The sequence below is a fragment of the Aethalodelphis obliquidens genome, unplaced genomic scaffold (assembly GCF_003676395.1).
Source record: "Aethalodelphis obliquidens isolate GAN/ISIS:26980383/991018 unplaced genomic scaffold, ASM367639v1 scaffold72, whole genome shotgun sequence".
In the NCBI taxonomy this organism is placed as follows: domain Eukaryota; kingdom Metazoa; phylum Chordata; class Mammalia; order Artiodactyla; family Delphinidae; genus Aethalodelphis; species Aethalodelphis obliquidens.
The window spans coordinates 3,905,319-3,923,962 of NW_020838016.1; the positions used below are offsets into that span (position 1 = coordinate 3,905,319).

The 18,644-nt window shown below is 40.0% G+C and overlaps 1 protein-coding gene across 1 annotated transcript in view; it reads left to right on the forward strand.

The window, feature by feature from the left end:
• The window catches only part of PCCB (propionyl-CoA carboxylase subunit beta), a 90,331-nt gene that overhangs the window by 19,623 nt on the left and 52,064 nt on the right, over positions 1 to 18,644 (forward strand). Inside the window, exons 6-7 of the mRNA XM_027091621.1 lie at positions 3,746 to 3,856; positions 18,522 to 18,630. Coding sequence (XP_026947422.1) covers positions 3,746 to 3,856; positions 18,522 to 18,630 — 220 coding nt within the window. The remainder of the gene's footprint in view (positions 1 to 3,745; positions 3,857 to 18,521; positions 18,631 to 18,644) is intronic.

Sequence of the window (18,644 nt, forward strand, 5' to 3'; positions counted from 1 at the left end):
TTCTGCTCCTTGGCAGTTCTTTCCACTATTGTATCTTGCAGGTCACTTATCCATTCTTCTGCCTCAGTTATTTTGCTATTGATTCCTTCTAGAGTATTATTAATTTCAGTTATTGTTTTCATCACTGTTTGTTTGCTCTTTAGTTCTTCTAGATTCTTGTTAAAAGTCTCTTGTATTTTCTTCATTCTGTTCCTGAGATTTTTGAACATCTTTACTGTCATTATTATTTTATTTTATTTTATTTTTAAAAATTTTTTGCGGTACGTGGGCCTCTCACTGTTGTGGCCTCTCTCGTTGCGGAGCACAGGCTCCGGACGCACAGGCTCAGCGGCCATGGCTCACGGGCCTAGCTGCTCTACGGCATGTGGGATCCTCCTGGACCAGGGCATGAACCTGTGTCCCCTGGATCGGCAGGCAGACTCTCAACCTCTGCACCACCAGCAAGCCCTACTGTCATTATTTTCAATTCTTTTTCAGGTAGGTTGCCTATTTCGTCTTCATTTATCTGGTTTTTTAGGTTTTTACCTTGCTCCTTCATCTGTAACATATTTTTTTTGTTGTTTCTTTTTTGTTTTTTTGTTTTTGGATAGGTGGGGCGGTATTCCTGTCTTACTGGTTGTTTGGCTTGAGGCATCCAGCATTGGAGTTTGCAGGCAGTTGGATAGATCCGGGTCTTAGTGCTGAGATTAATACCTCCAGGAGACCTCACTCCGATTAATATTTGCTGGGGTCTGAGGTTCTCTGTTAGTCCAGCAGTTTGAACTCAGAGCTCCCACCACAGGAGCTCGGGCCCAGCCTCTGGCCGGGGAACCAAGATCCCGCAAGCTATGTGGTGTGGCAAAAAAAAAAAGAAAAAAAAAAAAGAAAAGGAGCAAAGAATATCAAAGAATAAAAAACAAAATAAGGGCTTCCCTGGTGGCACAGTTGTTGAGAGTCCGCCTGCCGATGCAGGGGACACGGGTTCGTGCCGCAGTCTGGGAAGATCCCACATGCCGTGGAGCGGCTGGGCCCGTGAGCCATGGCTGCTGAGCCTGTGCATCCGGAGCCTGTGCTCCGCAACGGGAGAGGCCACAACAGTGAGACACCCGTGTAACGCAAAAAAAATAAAAAAAATTAAAAAAATAAAATAAAATTAGAAATGTAAAAAATATATTAGGAAACATAAAAATATAATTGAAACAACTACAACAAGGTAAAATAAAACCACAACAGAAAAAATAGAAAAAAAGTGGGGGCATGGGGGGAACAAGCCAAAAGGAGAGTAACAAAGTAACAAAGTATGAAGAATAAAATAAAATTGGAAAATAAAAAATTTATTAGGAAATATAAAAATATAAATGAATCAACAATAGTGAATCAACAAGGTAAAACAGTACCCCAATCTAAAAGAGGAAAAAAGAAAAAGAAAAAAAAAGACTTGGCTCTTGGGGCAGAGTTTAGGAGGGGTGGAACTTAGGCAGGGGCAGGGTTTAGGGTGAGGTGGAACCTAGGCCGGTGGGGGGGTGAGGTCTGAGCATGAGGCAGGGCCTTTGCTTAGGACCGTGTCACTGGGGGTTCCTCCCATCCCCTTAGGTGTCTGTGGTCCCCCACCGGTGCCTAGTAGGTGCCCTAGTTGTGCAGAGACACGAATTCTGCGTCCTCCTAGTCTGCCATCTTGACTCCCCCTTCTGCCGCGTACTTTCTTGCTTCAGTTTCTGACATATCCGTTGCCCCCGGGCCATCGGGTGTGCTGGTTCCTGACTGGCGTGCATACTCTGTGCTGGTGGTAGCCTGGAATTCCGCACCTGGAGAAACTTTTCAGCTAGCGGAGCAGCCGTAGGGAGGTGGACAGGGGCCATCTCCATAACTTTTTGTCTTGCAGAACTGAAACTCTATACCCATTAAACAGTCACCCCCCATTATCCCCTCTGCCAGCCCCTGGTAACCACCCTTCTACTTTGTCTCTATTATTTTGACTAAATAACTTAAGTAAAATTGTACAGTGTTAGTCTTTTTGTGACTGGCTTATTATTTCACTTAGCACAGTGTCCTCAAGTTTCATCTATGTTGTAACATGTGACAGGATTTCCTTCCTTTTCAAGGATGAATAATATTCCGTTGTATAGATATACCACATTTTGTTTATCCATTTATCTGTTGATGGGCATTTGGGTTGATTCCATGTTTCACCTGTTGTGAGTAATGCTGCTATGAATGTGGGTGTACAAGTTATCTCCTTGAGACCCTGTTTTCCATTCTTTTTGGTATATCCCCAGAAGCAGAATTTCTGGATCATTTGGTAATTCTATTTAAAATTTTTTGAGGAACCACCCTGCTGTTTTTCACAGCAGCTGTACCATTTTACATTCTTACCAATAGTGCACAAGGGTTCCACTTTCTCCACATCCTCACCAACACCACTTGTTTTCTGTTTTTTTGATAGTGGTCATCTTAATGTGTGTGATGTGGTGTCTCATTCTGGTTTTGATTTGCATTTCCCTAATGTGGGTGATTTTGAGCTGGAGGGGGAGGAGCTTGCAACAATGGTGTGAGGTGTAACAACAATGGCCGCCTAACTTCCTAACTTCACCTCTGATCAGAATCAACAACCAGCTGTCGGAGCATAGATTTGCGATATTTGGAGGGCAGGGTCCTTTTTGTCTGCCTCTGTGTAAGCCACTCCAGGAACACATGCACAGCTGCATGCCTCATGGCTGGGTAGAGGGTGGGTAGGGGAAGCTGCTACAGTGCTACCAGTTGAAATTGACTGAAATTAACCTCGATTTGCCCTCCAAATCTTCCTATGGATGTTAAGCCTTCAGTAGGCTTAACAGAGCTCCAGAAAGTTACATCAGACAGATTCTGCCAGTGTAATTTTTGTCCAGGTGGGGAGACAGATTCCTGATGCTTCCCATTCTACCATCTTCTCAGAATCCTCTCTGTAGATGCCTTTTTGTGCTGTCCTGAGCTATGTCCTGTGAATTATAGAAATTGGTCTCAGACCCAGGTCAAGGCTAAAAGTGGACATACTTCTCTTAAGCTGATGGGGCTCAGGGAAGGATAGAAGCTGGGGGATGGGCAAGGAGTCATTGGGCTCTTATCTTTCCTGGGTCTTCCAGCCCCCTGGGAAATCTTGTTTTTCCTAGAAGGTGGCCTGAGGCTTGGCTCTTCACAACACCTTTGTCCCTATGGAACCTTTTTGCCTTCTGCCACCTCCCTATTGCCCATCTGCCCTGTGTAGGGGTGGGCAGACATTGAAGACTGAGTAAAGTAGCACCTGCCTCTTAGCCTTGCCTTGTAACTGTTGGGCATCCTCTGTGGAGGGTGTGAAGGGGCTCCAAGTAGAGGTCATGGATCCAGGGTAAGTGTTGGCCCTGTATATTCCACCTAAGGTTTTCATTCATTATTCCAGCCAGTTTTGTACAGACAGGGGTCCTTGCCTGAGGTGTGTTTAGAGCTGGGGTGAGAGCGGTAGGATTCTCTCTGAGCTCATGTCCTGGTGGAGCTTTTGGGGAATTACTGCCCTGCCAAGGAGAGAAGAGGTTTTACTTGCCCCAGAAAGTAATATGCCAACCATCCCACCAGCTATGGGAAAAGTTGCATATACAATATTCTGGAAGAAACTGTACAGATTAGGCCTCTTGTCTCTAGGATAGAATTTCTGTGAATAAAAGCCAAATGTACTTTTATTGTTGCCTCTGTCTTTCTGCAGGTAATGCCTTGAACACCTCTGTAACCAGATGCCTTTGCCTTTCTCTTTTGGCAGAGGAATGTCACGGCATCCGGAGTCATCCCTCAGATTTCTCTGATCATGGGCCCATGTGCCGGTGGGGCTGTCTACTCCCCGGCCCTAACAGACTTCACGTTCATGGTAAAGGTAAGAAAAGGACCTGGTTCTCCTGCCCTTTGAGAGTTGTGCAGTACCTCACCTGCAATAACAATAATTCCTGACCCAGATCTGGGTTGTTATCTGCACGCTTATTGGATTTCAGTGCAGTGCTGATAAGGTCTTGGTGGAGAGAAGGTTTTGGCATGAAGACTGTAGCTTGTGTGGGTTCAGTGGCAGAATGTGCTTGTCTACTTCATTGGTGGGTGATTTTACTTGTTGATCTGAATTGCAAATGATTTTCAGGTAATCAAAGGTCCTATCCTCTGCCCAGACAGATGATCGTTTACTGAATCCTATTCAGAAAGTTTCTCATGGAAAGCTTTTCTGTAAACTGCTTCACTAGGAGGTTGTTTCTTATGTCCCACCTTTATTTCTTCAGCTGTTTGCCATTTTATTACATTTTGTCTATGATAGTAATGGTAAATCTGATCTCCAACTTCATTGTAAAGAGGTCCATATCTTTATTAAATGATTTATATGAAATGATATTTTAAAATGATTTTTAAAAGAAGCCTATTTGAAATCATACATGGGTAATTACTTTTAACCTGATACTTAAAAAAGAAATCAGTCTTTTCCTCTTAAATATTTTTAACCATAATGAGCAATAAATGTCAAGACAGGGCTTTCCTGGTGGCGCAGTGGTTGAGAGTCTGCCTGCCGTTGCAGGGGACATGGGTTCGTGCCCCGGTCCGGGAAGATCCCACATGCCGCGGAGCGGCTAGGCCCGTGAGCCGTGGCCGCTGAGCCTGTGCGTCTGGAGCCTGTGCTCCGCAACGGAAGAGGCCACAACAGTGAGAGGCCCGTGTACCGCAAACAAACAAACAAAAAATGTCAAGACAAATTACGGGGCAAAAAGGAAAGAGATTCATCCAGTATGAAAACAGTGTCAATAGAGGAGCGTAAATAGAATAGGAAATACTTTTCTCTTTGGCAGTAGGAATTAAAGTTTAACAAAGTGCTTACCCCTTGACTCAACTGTTCTTTCTTGGTGACAGATTAAAAGCAACTTAAATGTTCAATGTTCAGTTTAGGGTGAACTTTAAAAATTAAGATGAACACATCTCTTATTTCCTGAGCAAAGCAGGATTCCTTGAACTTTGCCCACTAAATCTATATATGCCATACCTACATGGTGCTACCCCAGTTGTCTTCCTACCTGGCAGGAATGGAGGTGTGGGATCAATTCCTCTGGCCATTCTTTGCTCCTCTCCCTACACACATGCTGGAAAATTCTAAACTGCTTTCTCTTATTTTTTAAAAATTAATTTATTCTTTTTTTTGGCTGTGTTGGGTCTTCATTGCTGCACATGGGCTTTCTCTAGTTGAGGTGAGTGGGGGCTACTCTTCATTGCAGTGCGCTGGCTTCTCACTGCGGTGGCTTCTCGTTGCAGAGCACGGGCTCTAGGCGCGTGGGCTTCAGTAGTTGTGGCATGTGGGCTCAGTAGTTGTGGCTTGCAGACTCTAGAGCACAGTCTCAGTAGTTGTGGTGCACGGGCTTAGTTGCTCTACAGCATGTGGGATCTACCCGGACGAGGGCTCGAACCCGTGTTCCCTGCATTGGCCAGGCGGATTCTTAACCACTGCACCACTAGGGAAGCCCTGCTTTGTCTTACTTTTAAAACATTTTTTCCCAGTTTTATTGAGATATAATTGACATATAACATTGTTTAAGTTTAAGGTGTACATTTTTAAAAAAATAAATTAATTAATTTATTTTTGGCTGTGTTGGGTCTTCATTGCTGTGCGCAGGCTTTCTCTAGTTGCAGTGAGTGGGGGCTACTCTTTGTTGTGGTGCACGGGCTTCTCATTGCGGTGGCTTCTCTTGTTGCGGAGCACAGGCTCTAGGCGCGCAGGCTTCAGTAGCTGTGGCTCGAAGGCTCTAGAGCGCAGGCTCAGTAGTTGTGGCACACAGTATTAGTTGCTCTGCTGCATGTGGGATCTTCCCAGACCAGGGCTCGAACCCATGCCTCCTTCATTGGCAGGCGGATTCTTAACCACTGTGCCACCAGGGAAGCCCCCTTAAGGTGTACCTGTTGATTTGATACTTACGTATTGTAAAATGACTACCCCCATAGTGCTCTCATAATTACCATTTCTTTCTTGTGGTGATTAACGTTTAAGATCTACTCTCTTAGCAGTTTTCAAGTATGTGATACAGTACTGTTAACTATAATCTCCATGTTATACATTAGATCCCCAGAACTTCTTCACCTTATAACTGGAAGTTTGTATCTTTTGACCAACATCTCCCCTCACTCCAACACCACCCCTGCTCTTAGTAACCACTATTCTTTTTCTGTGAGTTCAGCTGTTTTAGGTTCCACGAATAAGTGAGATCATACAGTATTTCTCTTCCTCTGTCTGACTTATTTTACTTAGCATACGCTAAGTGAAATGCCCTAAGGATCCATTCACGTCACGAATGGCAGGATTTCCTTCTTTCTCATGGCTGAATAATATTTCTCTGTGTTTGTCTGTGTGTATGTATGTGTCATTTTTTTTTATTGATATGGATATCCAGTGGATAATTCTGTGTGTATATGTGTATTTGTATGTATGTCACATTTTTTTTTAATCCATTCATCCATTGATGGACACTTAGGTTGTTTCCATATCTTGGCTACTGTGAATAATGCTGCAGTGAAATGGGAATGCAGTCATCTGTTTGAGGTCCTGATTTTATTTCCTTTGGATATATACCCAGAATGGGATTGCTGGATCATTTGGTAGTTCTATTTTTAGTTTTTTGAGGAACCTCCATACTGTTTTCTATAGTGGCTGTATCAATTTATTTTCCTACCAAGAGTGCACAGTGTTCCATTTTCTCCGGAACTTTACTAGCACTTGTTATTTCTTGTCTTTTTGATAATAGCCATTCTAAGAGGTGTGAGGCTAAAACCTCGTTGTGGTTTTGATTTGCATTTCACTGATGATGAGTGATGTTGAGCATCTTTTCATTAGCCATTTGTATGTTTTCTTTGGAAAAATGTCTATTCAGATCCTCTACCCATTTTTTAATCAAAAATTTTTTTTGCTGTTAAGTTTTACGAGTTCTCTATATATTTTGGATATTAATCCCTTATCAGATATATGATTTGCAAATATTTTCTCCTATTCGGTAGGTTGCCTTTTCATTTTGTTGATTGTTGCTTTTGCTGTGTAGAAACTTTTTAGTTTGCAGTAGTCCCACTTATTAATTTTTGTTTCTATTGCGTTTGCTTTTGGTATCATCCATAAAATTATTGCCAGGAGCAGTGTCAGGGAGTGTTTCTCCTATGTTTTTTTCTAGGAGTTTTACAGAGTCGGATCTTTAAGTCTTTAACCTATTTTGAGTTAATTTTTGTGAGTGGTGTAGGATATGTGTCCAGTTTCATCTTCTGCATGTGGTTATCCAGTTTTCCCACCATCATTTATTGAAGAGACTATCTTTTCCCCATTTAGTGTTCTTGGCTCCCTGGTCAAGTATTCGTTGATAGTATACGTGAGAGTTTGTTTCTGGGCTCTTGATTCTGTTCCATTGGTCTGTGTTTCTTTTTATGTGACGCCATACTTCTGTAGAAAAATGACATTGGAACTTTGATAGGAGTTGCATTGAATCTATAGATGGCTTTGGGTAGTACAGACATTTTAACAATATTTTTATAAACATGGGATTTTTTTCCCACTTGTGTCATCTTTGGTGTTTTTCATCAAAGTTCTATAATTTTCAGTGTTTAGATCTTTCACATCCTTGGTTAAATTTATACATAGGTATTTTGTAATGTTTGATGCTGTCGTGAATGGGCAGGTTTTATTTCTTTTTCAGATATTTTCTATATAGTGTATATTTTGTACATAGTGTATAGAAATACAACTGATTTCTGTATGTTGACTTTGTGTACGCTGTATCTTTTAATCCTGTGTTTTCATCCTAAGCTATCCCATCCTCCACTTGCAGAACTTTAATTAATACCTGCATATTGGCACCACCTCCTCTTTCTTGTCCTCCGCAACTAATCATTAAGCCTTAACCATTCTACATCTTAACTATTCCATGCGTTTAATGAGAGTACAATAAAAATGCTAACAGATTCTTTCTTAAAGATCTAGACAAGTTCATATTAACAAGAAAACTACAATGTAAGAGTAGACATTCCATGAAGGAAGTGCAATGAAAGGCTAGTCCTGCCAGGTGAGAAAATATGTTTTAAAGCTAAAATAACTAAAACTATTTGTTCAGTTTGTAAATAAATAGACCAGGGAACAGAACAGAATTGAGTAACAGGACAGAACTGAAAGATAGATCTAAATATATTTAGACATTTAATTTATGATGGAAAGGATATTATTCTATTCAGAGTCACTGGTAATGGCAGTTTCTTGTATCAAAAGACACCAACGATTTCTATATCATTAAATCCAGTTGACATTTCTCAGTCCTATCTTACTTGACCTTCCAGCAGCCTTTGACTTATGTCATCACTTCTTCCTCTTTGAAACATCAGGGCACTATACTCTCTTGGTTTTCTTCTAGCAATTCTCTCATTCCCTTGGTGATCTTATCCTACCTCAAGACTTTAAATATCCATCTATGTATGTGCTGACAACTCTCAAACCTATTTCTTCAGGATGGAACGGTCTTCTGAACTCCAGGATTAAACCTTCAGTTGCCTATCAACATTTCCATTTGGGCTTTAATGGGTTTCTCATCTCTAATGAGGCCCCCCAAAGTGCTCTCTTATAGCCTTCCCCATCTCAATAAATGGCAAGACCAGCCTTCCAGTGGCTGAGGTCGAAAACACTGACTCATTTTTCTGTTACATTCCGAGTTCAGTCTAAAATCATATTTGCTCTATTTTAGGATATAATCTAAAATATAAAATTCCTATGTACTTCTTATTACTTACACTGCTATTACTTTGATTCAAGCACCTCACCTGGATTATTGCATAATCCTTCTAACTGGTCTTCCTGCTTCTGTCTCTGCCTCCTCTCCCAGTTAATTAAAAAATTTTAAACAATTTAAAATTTCGAATGTAATACATACTCAGGGAAGTACATAAAATACGTAAAGTTTAGCAATTATTATAAAGTACAGATCCATGTAAATGACACCCAGATCAAGAAATGGCCCTCCAGGAGCCTGCCCCCATTACCCTCATAATGAGTATTGTCTCCATCCATCCTGCCTAGAAGTATTTGTCTCAACTTTTATGGTAATTTTAAAATTTGCTTTGCTCTACAGTTTAAAATTTTAATTATGCCTCACTAAACAATGGGGTTAATGCTGCCTATTTTACCTTTAATGTAAAGTGAAACATAATATGCATTCTTTTGTGCGTGACTGTGACGCATGTTTATAAGATTTATCCATGTTCTTTGTAAATGTAGTTCATTTTAGTAGCTGTGTAGTATATTATCTTAAGATCCTCATCCTTTCTACTGTTGATGGATATTTGTGTTTCAAGATTTTTGTCATTGTAAATGATTCTGATATAAGCATTCTTATACATGTATGTTGATGCATACATATTTCAGTTTCTCAAGGTGGGGCAATGTTAGGTCATAGGATATACATGTCTTCAGCTTTTCTATGTAATGCCTGTTTGCTGAAGAAGTTGCAGCAATTTACACTTCTACTAGCAGTGTGTGAGAATTTCACTTGTTCTACATCCATGCCAGCACTTTTATTGACATAATTTAATTATGCCAGTTTGCATGTGGTGTGATCTCTCTTTTTTTTTCTGTTTTGTTTTTAATTTTAATTTTATTTATTTTTGGCTGCATTGGGTCTTTGTTGCTGCACGCGGGCTTTCTCTAGTTGCAGCGAGCAGGGGCTACTCTTCGTTGCAGTGCGTGGGCTTCTCACTTTGGTAGCTTCTCTCGTTGTGGAGCATGGGCTCTAAGCACACAGGCTTCAGTAGTTGTAGCTTGTGGGCTCAGTAGTTGTTGTGCGCAGGCTCAGTTGTTGTGACACACTGGCTTAGTTGCTCCGCGGCATGTGGGATCTTCCCGGACCAGGGCTCGAACCCGTGTCTCCTGCATTGGCAGGCAGATTCTTAACCACTGCACCACCAGGGAAGCCCTCTCATTGTTTTAATCTGCATTTCCATGACTAATGAGGTTAAACACCTTTTCATATGTTTCTTTTTTCTTTTTTTTTTTTTGGTTGTGCTGCGCAGCTTGCGGGATCTTAGCTCCCTGACTAGGGATTGAACCTGGGCCTCAGCAGTGAAAGCGCTGAGTTCTAACCATTGGATCGCCAGGGAATACCCTCATGTTTCTTTCATGGCATGGCTGCTCATCTATTTTACCCATTTTTAAAAATTGAGGTTTTTGTTTTCTTCTTACTGATTTTTAGCAGTTCTTTGTATATACTGGATGTAAGTTCTTTATCAGTTATATATATTGCACCTGTCTTCTCCCACTCTGTGACTTCAGTTTTTTCTTCTCAATGCTATCCTTTGAGCAGAATTTTTAGAAAATCTTCTTATCTTGAAATTTCAAATTTACAGAATTCTTAACTGTTTGAGAGTGGGTTATATATATCATGTCCCTTTACCTTTTTAATGCTTCAGTATATAATTCTTTTTTAAAAATTAATTAATTAATTAATTAGACTGTGCTGGGTCTTAGTTGCGGCATGCAGGATCTTCATTGCCGCTTGTGGGATCTTTGCTGTGGCATGCTGGATCTTTAGTTGTGGCATGCAAACTCTTAGTTGTGGCATGCGAACTCTTAGTTGCAGCATGTGGAATCTAGTTCCCTGACCAGGGATCGAACCTGGGCCCCCTGCATTGTGAGTGTGGAGTTTTAGCCACTGGGCCGCTAGGGAAGTCCCCAGTATATAAGGATGTTTTCTTACATAACCAGTTGTTAAACTCCAGAAGTTTAACACTGATACAGTACGTTTTAAAAAAAATTGTAGAATATACATAAGAAATGGTTAAGTGGTAAGATTTAAGTTACAGTTCTGTGGCCTTAGGTACCTTTACATTTTTTGTGCAACCATCGTCACCAGTCATCTCCAGAACATTTTCATCTACCCCAGTTGAAGCTCTGTACTCATTAAACATTAGTTCTCCATTCCCTACTCCCAGCCCCTTTCTGTTGCGGAATTTGTGGACTCATACAATATTTGTCCATTTGTGACTGGCTTATTTCACTTAGCATAATGTCTTCAAGGTTCATCCATATGGTACCATGTGTCAGAACTGCCTTCTGTTTTGAGACTGATTATGCTGTAATAAACGTTGGTATACATGTATCTGTTTGAATCCCTGTTTTCAGTTCTTTTAGGCATACACGTAGGAGTGGAGTTACTGGGTATTTTGGTAATTCTGTTTAATATTTTGAAGAAACATCATACTTTTTCCACAGTGGCTGCACCATTTTACATTCCCACCAGCAATGCACAAAGGGTTCCAATTTCTCTACATCCTTGCCAGCGTTTGTTTTCTGTTTTGATAATAGCTATCCTAATGTGTGTGAAGTGGTATCTCACTGTGGTTTTCATTTATATTTCCCAAATGATTAGTGATGTTGAGCCTCTTTTCATATTATTTGCCATTGGTGTATCTTTTTTGGAGACATGTCTATGCAAGTCTTCTGTTCATTTTTTGATTGAATCATTTTATTGTTGTTGTTGAGTTCTTCATATATTCTGATATTAACCCCTTATCAGATCATGATTTGAAAATAGTTTCTCCCATTCTGTGGGCTGCCTTTTCATTCTGTTAGTGTTCTTTGCACAGAAGATTTTAATTTTGATGAAGTCCAGTTTGTCTACTTTTGTAATCTCTGCTATTGTTATCATACCCAAGAAATCTTGCCAAATCCAGTGTCACATACTTTCCCTGTATGTTTCCTTCTAAGTTTTGTAGTTTTAGCTCTTATGTTTAGTCTTTTGATCCATTTTGAGTTAATTTTTGTATATGATGTAACATAGGTCCAACTTCATGTTTTTGCACGTGGATATCCAGTTTTCCTAGCACTGTTTTTTTTCTTTTCCATTATAGTTTATTACAGGATATTGAATATAGTTCCCTGTGCTATACAGTAGGTCCTTGTTGTCCTATTTTATATATAGTAGTGTGTATCTGTCAATCCCAAACTCCTAATTTATTATAACCATAAGTTTGTTTTCTATGTCTGGGAGTCTGTTTTTGTTTTGTAAATAAGTTCATTTGTATCGTATTTTAGATTCCATATATAAGTGATATCATATGATATTTGTCTTTTTCTTTCTGACTTGGTTCAGTTCATATGATAATCTCTAGGTCCATGCATGTTGCTGCATGGCATTATTTCATTCTTTTTTATGGCTGAGTAGTATTCCATTGTATATATGTACCCATCTTTATCCATTCCTCTGTTGATGGACATTTAGGTTGGTTCCATGTCTTGGCTATTGTAAATAGTGCTATAAATATGAATACTGAGGTGTACTTATCTTTTTTGAATTAGAGTTTTCTCTGGATATATGCCCAGGAGTGGGATCCGGCACCATTTGTTGAAAAGACTGTTCTTTCTTCATTGAATGGTCTAAGTATCATTGTTGAAAACCATTTGACCAGGTATGGAAGGGTTTATTTCTGGGCTCTCTATTCTGTTCCATTGGTCTATATGTCTGTCTTTATGCCAGTACCACACTGTTTTTATTTCTGTAGCTTTTTAGTAGGTTTTGAAGTCAGGAAGACCTCCAACCTTGTTCTGTTTCAGAATTGTTTTGGCTGTACACAGAGTCCCCTGAGATTCCACATCAACTTTAGGATGGATTTTTCTATTTCTGCAAAAATGTCATTGAGATTTTGATAGGGATGATGTTGAATCTGTACATTGCTTTTGGTAGTTTTTACATCTTAACAGTATTGAGTCTTTGAATCCATAAATGGAAGATATCTTTTCCATTATGTCTTATTTAATTTCTTTCAGAAATGTTTTATAATTTTCACTGTACAAGTTTTTTTTGCCTTTTTGGCTAAGTTATACCTAAGTACTTTATCCTTTTAGAAACTATTGTAAATGAAATTGTTTTTGTAACTTCCTTTTCAGATTGGTCATTGTTAGCATACAGAAATGCAACTGATTTTGGTGTGTTAATTTTGTATCCTGCAACTTAATTTGTTTATTCTAACTTTGTGCGTGTGTGGAATCTTTGGGGTTATCTACATATAAAATCCATGTCATCTGCAAACAGATAATTTTACTTCTTCCTTTCTGATTTGGGTGCCTTTTTCTTTTTCTTGACTAATTGCTCTGGCTAGGATTTCCAATACTGTGTTGAATGGAAGTGGAGAAAGCGGGCATCCTTGCCTTGTCCCTGATCTTACAGGAAAAGCTTCCAGTCTTTAACCGTTGAGTATAATGTTAGCTGTGGGTTTTTCATATGTGGCCTTAATCATGTTGAAGTAGTTTCTTTCTAGTTTTCTGAGTATGTTTACCATGAAAGAGTATTGAATTTTGTCATGCTTTTTCTGCATTGTGATGATCATGTAATTTTTTCCTTTTGTTCTTTTAATGTGGTGTATTGATATTGGTGTGCTCAACCATCCTGGTATTTCAGGAAAGAATTCCTCTTGGTCTTGGTGTATAATTCCTTATAAAATGTTGAATTAGATCTGCTAGTATTTTGTTGAGCATTTTTGCATCAATATTTATATGGGATATTGATGTGTACTTTTCTTGTAGTGGCTTTGTCTGGCTTTGGTATTAAGGTAATGCTGGGCCTCAAAATGAATTAGGAGGTATTTCCTTCTCTTTAATTTTTTGGGAAGAGCTTGAGAAGGATTGGTGTTTAATCTTTCTTAAAATGTTTGGTAGAATTCACTGGTGAAGCCATTTGGTCTTGGGCTTTTCTTTGTGAGGTTTTTGATTACTGATTCAGCCTCCTTACTAGTTACAGGTCTATTCAGATTTTCTATTTTTTCATGATTCAGTCTTGGTGGTAGGTTGTGTGTTTCTAGGAATTTGTCCATATCATCCAGGTTATCCAATTTGTTATATAGAATTGTTCATAGTACTCCTATAATCTTTTTATTTCTGTGGAATTGGTAGTGATGTCCCCACTTTCATTTCTGATCTTAGTAATTTGAGTCTATTTTTTCTTAATCCATCTAGCTAAATATTTGTCAATTTTATTGATCTTTTTGAGGAGCCAAGTTCTGGTTTTACTGATTTTTTTTTCTCCCTCTGTTTTTTCTATTTTTCATTATCTCGGCTCTAATCTTTATTTTCTTTCTTTTGCTAACTTTGGGTTTAGTTCTTTTTCTTTTCTTTTCTTTTTTGTTTAGTTCCTTAAGGGGTCTTCGTTGCTATGCACAGGCTTTCTCTAGTTGTGGTGAGCGCGGGCTACTCTTTGTTGTGGTGCGTGGGCTTCTCATTTTGGTGGCTTCTCTTGTTGTAGAACATGGGCTTTCAGCACACAGGGTTCAGAAGTTGTGGCACATAGGCTCAGTAGTTGTGGCTCGCAGGCTCAGTAGTTGTGGTGCACAGGCTTAGTTGCTCAGCGGCATGTGGGATCTTCCCGGACCAGGGCTCCAACCTGTGTCCCCTGCATTGGCAGGCAGATTCTTAACCACTGAGCCATGATGGAAGCCCTGAGAACTTACTTTCTTAGTGTGTTTAACAGCTTTAAATTCCCCTCTTAGCACTGTTTTTGCTGCATCTAGTAAGTTTTTGTACGTTTTCATTTCTCAATATTTTCTAATTTCCCTTGATTTCATCTTTGGTCCATTGGCTGTTTTAAAAGTATGATGTTTGGGACTTCCCTGGTGGTGCAGTGGTTAAGAATCCACCTGCCAGTGCAGGTGACACGGGTTTGAGCCCTGGTCCTGGAAGATCCCACATGCCGCGGAGCAACTAAGCCCGTGCGCCACAACTACTGAGCCTAGGCTCTAGAGCCTGCATGCCACAACTACTGAGCCTGTGCGCCACAGCAACTGAAGCCCACGTGCCTAGAGCCTGTGCTCTTCAATAAGAGAAGTCACTACAATGAGGAGCCCATGCACCACAGCAAAGAGTAGCCCCCACTCACCGCAGGTAGAGAAAGTCCATGCGCAGCAAGGAAGACCCAACGCAGCCAAAAATAAATAAATTTATGAAAAAAAAGTGTGATGTTTAATTTCCACGTATTTGTAAGTTTCCAGTTTTTTTGTTTCTAGTTTCATTCCATTGCGATCAAACAAGATAGTTTGTATGATTTCAATCTTTTTAAATTTATTAAGGCTTGTTTCACATATGCCTAACATGTAGTCTATCTGATATAATACTGTTGTCTACTCTACCATCTAGATTACAGTTTGGTCACTTGTCCCAAAAATGTCCTTAATGGCATTTTCTTTCTCCAGTACAGGATCCATTTCAGGATCACATATTGCATTTAGTTGTCATGTTGCATTAATTTCCTTTACTCTGTGACAATTCCTCAGACGCTTTGTCATGACGTTTTGAAGGCTACAGAATGAATTATTTCATAGATTGTTGCTCAATTTGGGTTTATCTGGTATTTCCTCACGATCAGAATCAGATTAGGTAGCCCAGCCTCTCTACTACATTAGTGATGTTGTATCCTGCTCAAATGATCACATCTGGAGACAAGTGATGGCCATCTGCCCTTCACTGGTGACATTAATTTGATCATTGTTGAAGTGTTGTCTGGTTTCTCCACTATGTAGTTACCATTTTTTCTTTGTAACTGATACTCACTGGGGAGTTGCTTTGAGACCATACAAGTATGCTGTTCCACATTATACTTTTTGCCTTGATTTAGTATCTATTGATGATTCTTGTCCAAACCAATCTTTACAAGATGGTTATTTTCCAGCTCCACCACTTGCTTCATATCAGTTGGTGATCTACTCTAAGGAAGAGCCCTGCTTTTCTTGGGCATTTGTTTATTTCATTGACTTAATATGGGTTCATGGATTCCCTATTTTACTCAATGGTTTATATTCCATTACAGTACTATCATTATTTTGATGCTCAAATTGTCCTTCTTTTAGCCAATGGGTGTCCCTGTAAGCTGGCTTCTGTGCTCTTTTGATAGGAGAACGAATGTCAAATGTATACTTTATGGGTAGTGTGTTTTAGTTCTTGAACTTTTTCCTACCCTGAAGTCAGGAAGATACTTTCTATTTTCTAAATGTTTTATTATTTTGCCTTTTATGTTTGCATCTAAAGTTGGGGTTGATTTTTACACAAAGTATGCAGTAGAGGCTAGTTTAATGCTTTAAAAATTTTTTTTCCAGTATAGACACCTAGTTGACCTAGAGCCTTTTATTGAAAAGAACAATCTTTCCTGCTCTGTGATGTCATTTATATTGTGAATCAAGCATCCATATATCGAGTGTTTCACTGAGCTTTCTTGGTCTGTTTGCTTATCTCTGTGCCAGTCAGTACCATACTATCAATTACAATGGCTTTACGACAAATGCTGATACCTGGTACAGCAAGTTGTCCTTCCGTAGTTTCTTTAAGTGGTATGGATATGGGATATTCTTGACCCTTTGCATTTCCACAATTTTTTTTTTTACAACTTTGAGATATAATTGATGTATGGTGAACTGCACACACTTTAAGTTGTGCAATTAGAGCTTTGATGCATGTATACAACCATGAAGCCATGACCACAATTAAGATAATGAACATAACCATCACTTCCCAAAGTTTCCTCATGTGTTGTTGTAACTCATTCTTTCCTACCTCCCAGCCCTGTCTTTAGGTAACTGTTCATCTGCTTTTTTTTTTAAATTAAAAAAAATTTTTTTAATTTTATTTTTGGCTGTGTTGGGTCTTTGTTGCTGCATGCGGGCTTTCTCTTGCTGTGGCGAGCGGGGGCTTCTGTAGTTGGCGGCTAGTGGGGGCTACTCTTTGTTGCGGTGCACGGGCTTCTCATTGCAGTGGCTTCTCTTGCTGCGGAGCACGGGCTCTAGGTGCACGGGCTTCGGTAGTTGCAGCATATGGGCTCAGTAGTTGTGGTGCATGGGCTTAGTTGCTCTGTGGCATGTGGGATCTTCCTGGACCAGGGATCGAATCCATGTCCCCTGCATTGGCAGGCGGATTCTTAACCACTGTGCCACCAGGGAAGCCCTCATCTACTTTTTATCACACAGGATTAATTTGCATTTTCTAGAATGTTATATAAACAGAACCATACAAAAATGACATTTTGTATGTACAAAATATATACAAAAAGTATGTACTCTTTTTTTTTTTTTTTTACGGGGCTGGTTGCTTTCATTTAGGATAATTATTTTGAGATTCACTTGTTGATGGAATTGGGCTGTTTCTAGTTTTTTTGTTTTTGGCTGTGTTAGGTCTTTGTTGCTGCACGCACGCGTTCTCTAGTTGCAGTGAGCGGGGGCTACTCTTTGTTGTAGCACGTGGTCTTCTCATTGTGGTAGCTTCTCTTGCTGCAGAGCACAGGCTCCAGGCACGTGGGCTTCAGTAGTTGCAGCACTCAGGCTCAGTAGTTGTGGCATGCAGGCTCTAGATCATAGGCTCAGTAGTTGTGGTGCACGGGCTTAGTTGCTCAGGCATGTGGAATCTCCACGGACCAGTGGTTGAACCCGTGTCCCCTGTACTGGCAGGCAGATTCTTAACCACTGCGCCACCAGGGAAGTGTCTGTTTCTAGTTTTTGATTGTTACAAGTAATGCTCTTATGAACATTTGTTTGAGTCTTTGTGTGGAGTGGGGAAGATAGACCTCTCTAGCTAGGCCATTCTAGCAAGATTCCAAACCAAGGAGCCATAAAATAAAGACTGATATAACACAGATAATAGCCTAAGGACTAATGTCCTTAGTATATAAAAACAACTATCTAGTAGGAGAATGGACAAAGAACATGAACAATGAGCTGACAGAGATGATTGTAGTAAGATACTTATTGCAGCATTGCTTGTTATAAGTAAAACACTGGCAACGGTCTAAAGGACCATCAGTAGGTGGCAGTTAAGTAAGTTGCAATACATATCCTACTATACTGATCGGAATAATCTTCAAGAAGTTTGAGAACAGTGTGTGTAGGACAATGTGCTAGAGAGAAAATAAGAGGGAAAAATATATAAATGCTCATATGCATGGATGTCAGAGAAACTGACAGTGGTCGCCTTTGGGGATGGAAATTAGAGGGCTGGAAATAAGGGCTTGCATGTAGACTTACTTTCTACTGTATCTCCTATTCTGATTAAATTTTTTACAATATGTCTTTATTATCTTTAAGTTAGAAACTAAAAATTAAAGCCTGTCACTCTCTCAGAACACCAAACATTGATTTTCATTGTCTCCAGATGGCTTCACTTAAAGTGACCGATTAATTTTAGGCAAGCTGCACACTGTCACAGTGCCTCAGTTTCCTGATCTGTAAATGGGGTGATAATAGTACCTAGGCTTTAATGACACAATCCCATGAAATGCTTAGAAAAATTATTGGTGTGCAGCAAGCTCTGAATAAGGGTCATCTGTTAGGGTGTTCTACAGATGAATGACTGGTAGCCACACTGCAGGCCATTTTGCTGAGAGAGAACCAGGCAACGAAGATTTTTTGATAGAGAGTGAGGCAGGGAAAACGTGGGTCTTTCGTTTGGGTACGCATCTGTGAGCTGTGTCCTAACCTGGTTTTGCGAGTTCTGGTGCTCTGAGATTGAACTTTCTGAAATTCTCTGGTTTCAGGACACCTCCTACTTGTTCATCACTGGCCCTGATGTTGTGAAGTCTGTCACCAATGAGGACGTTACCCAGGAGGAGCTCGGGGGCGCCAGGACCCACACCACCATGTCAGGTTAGAGGCCTCGA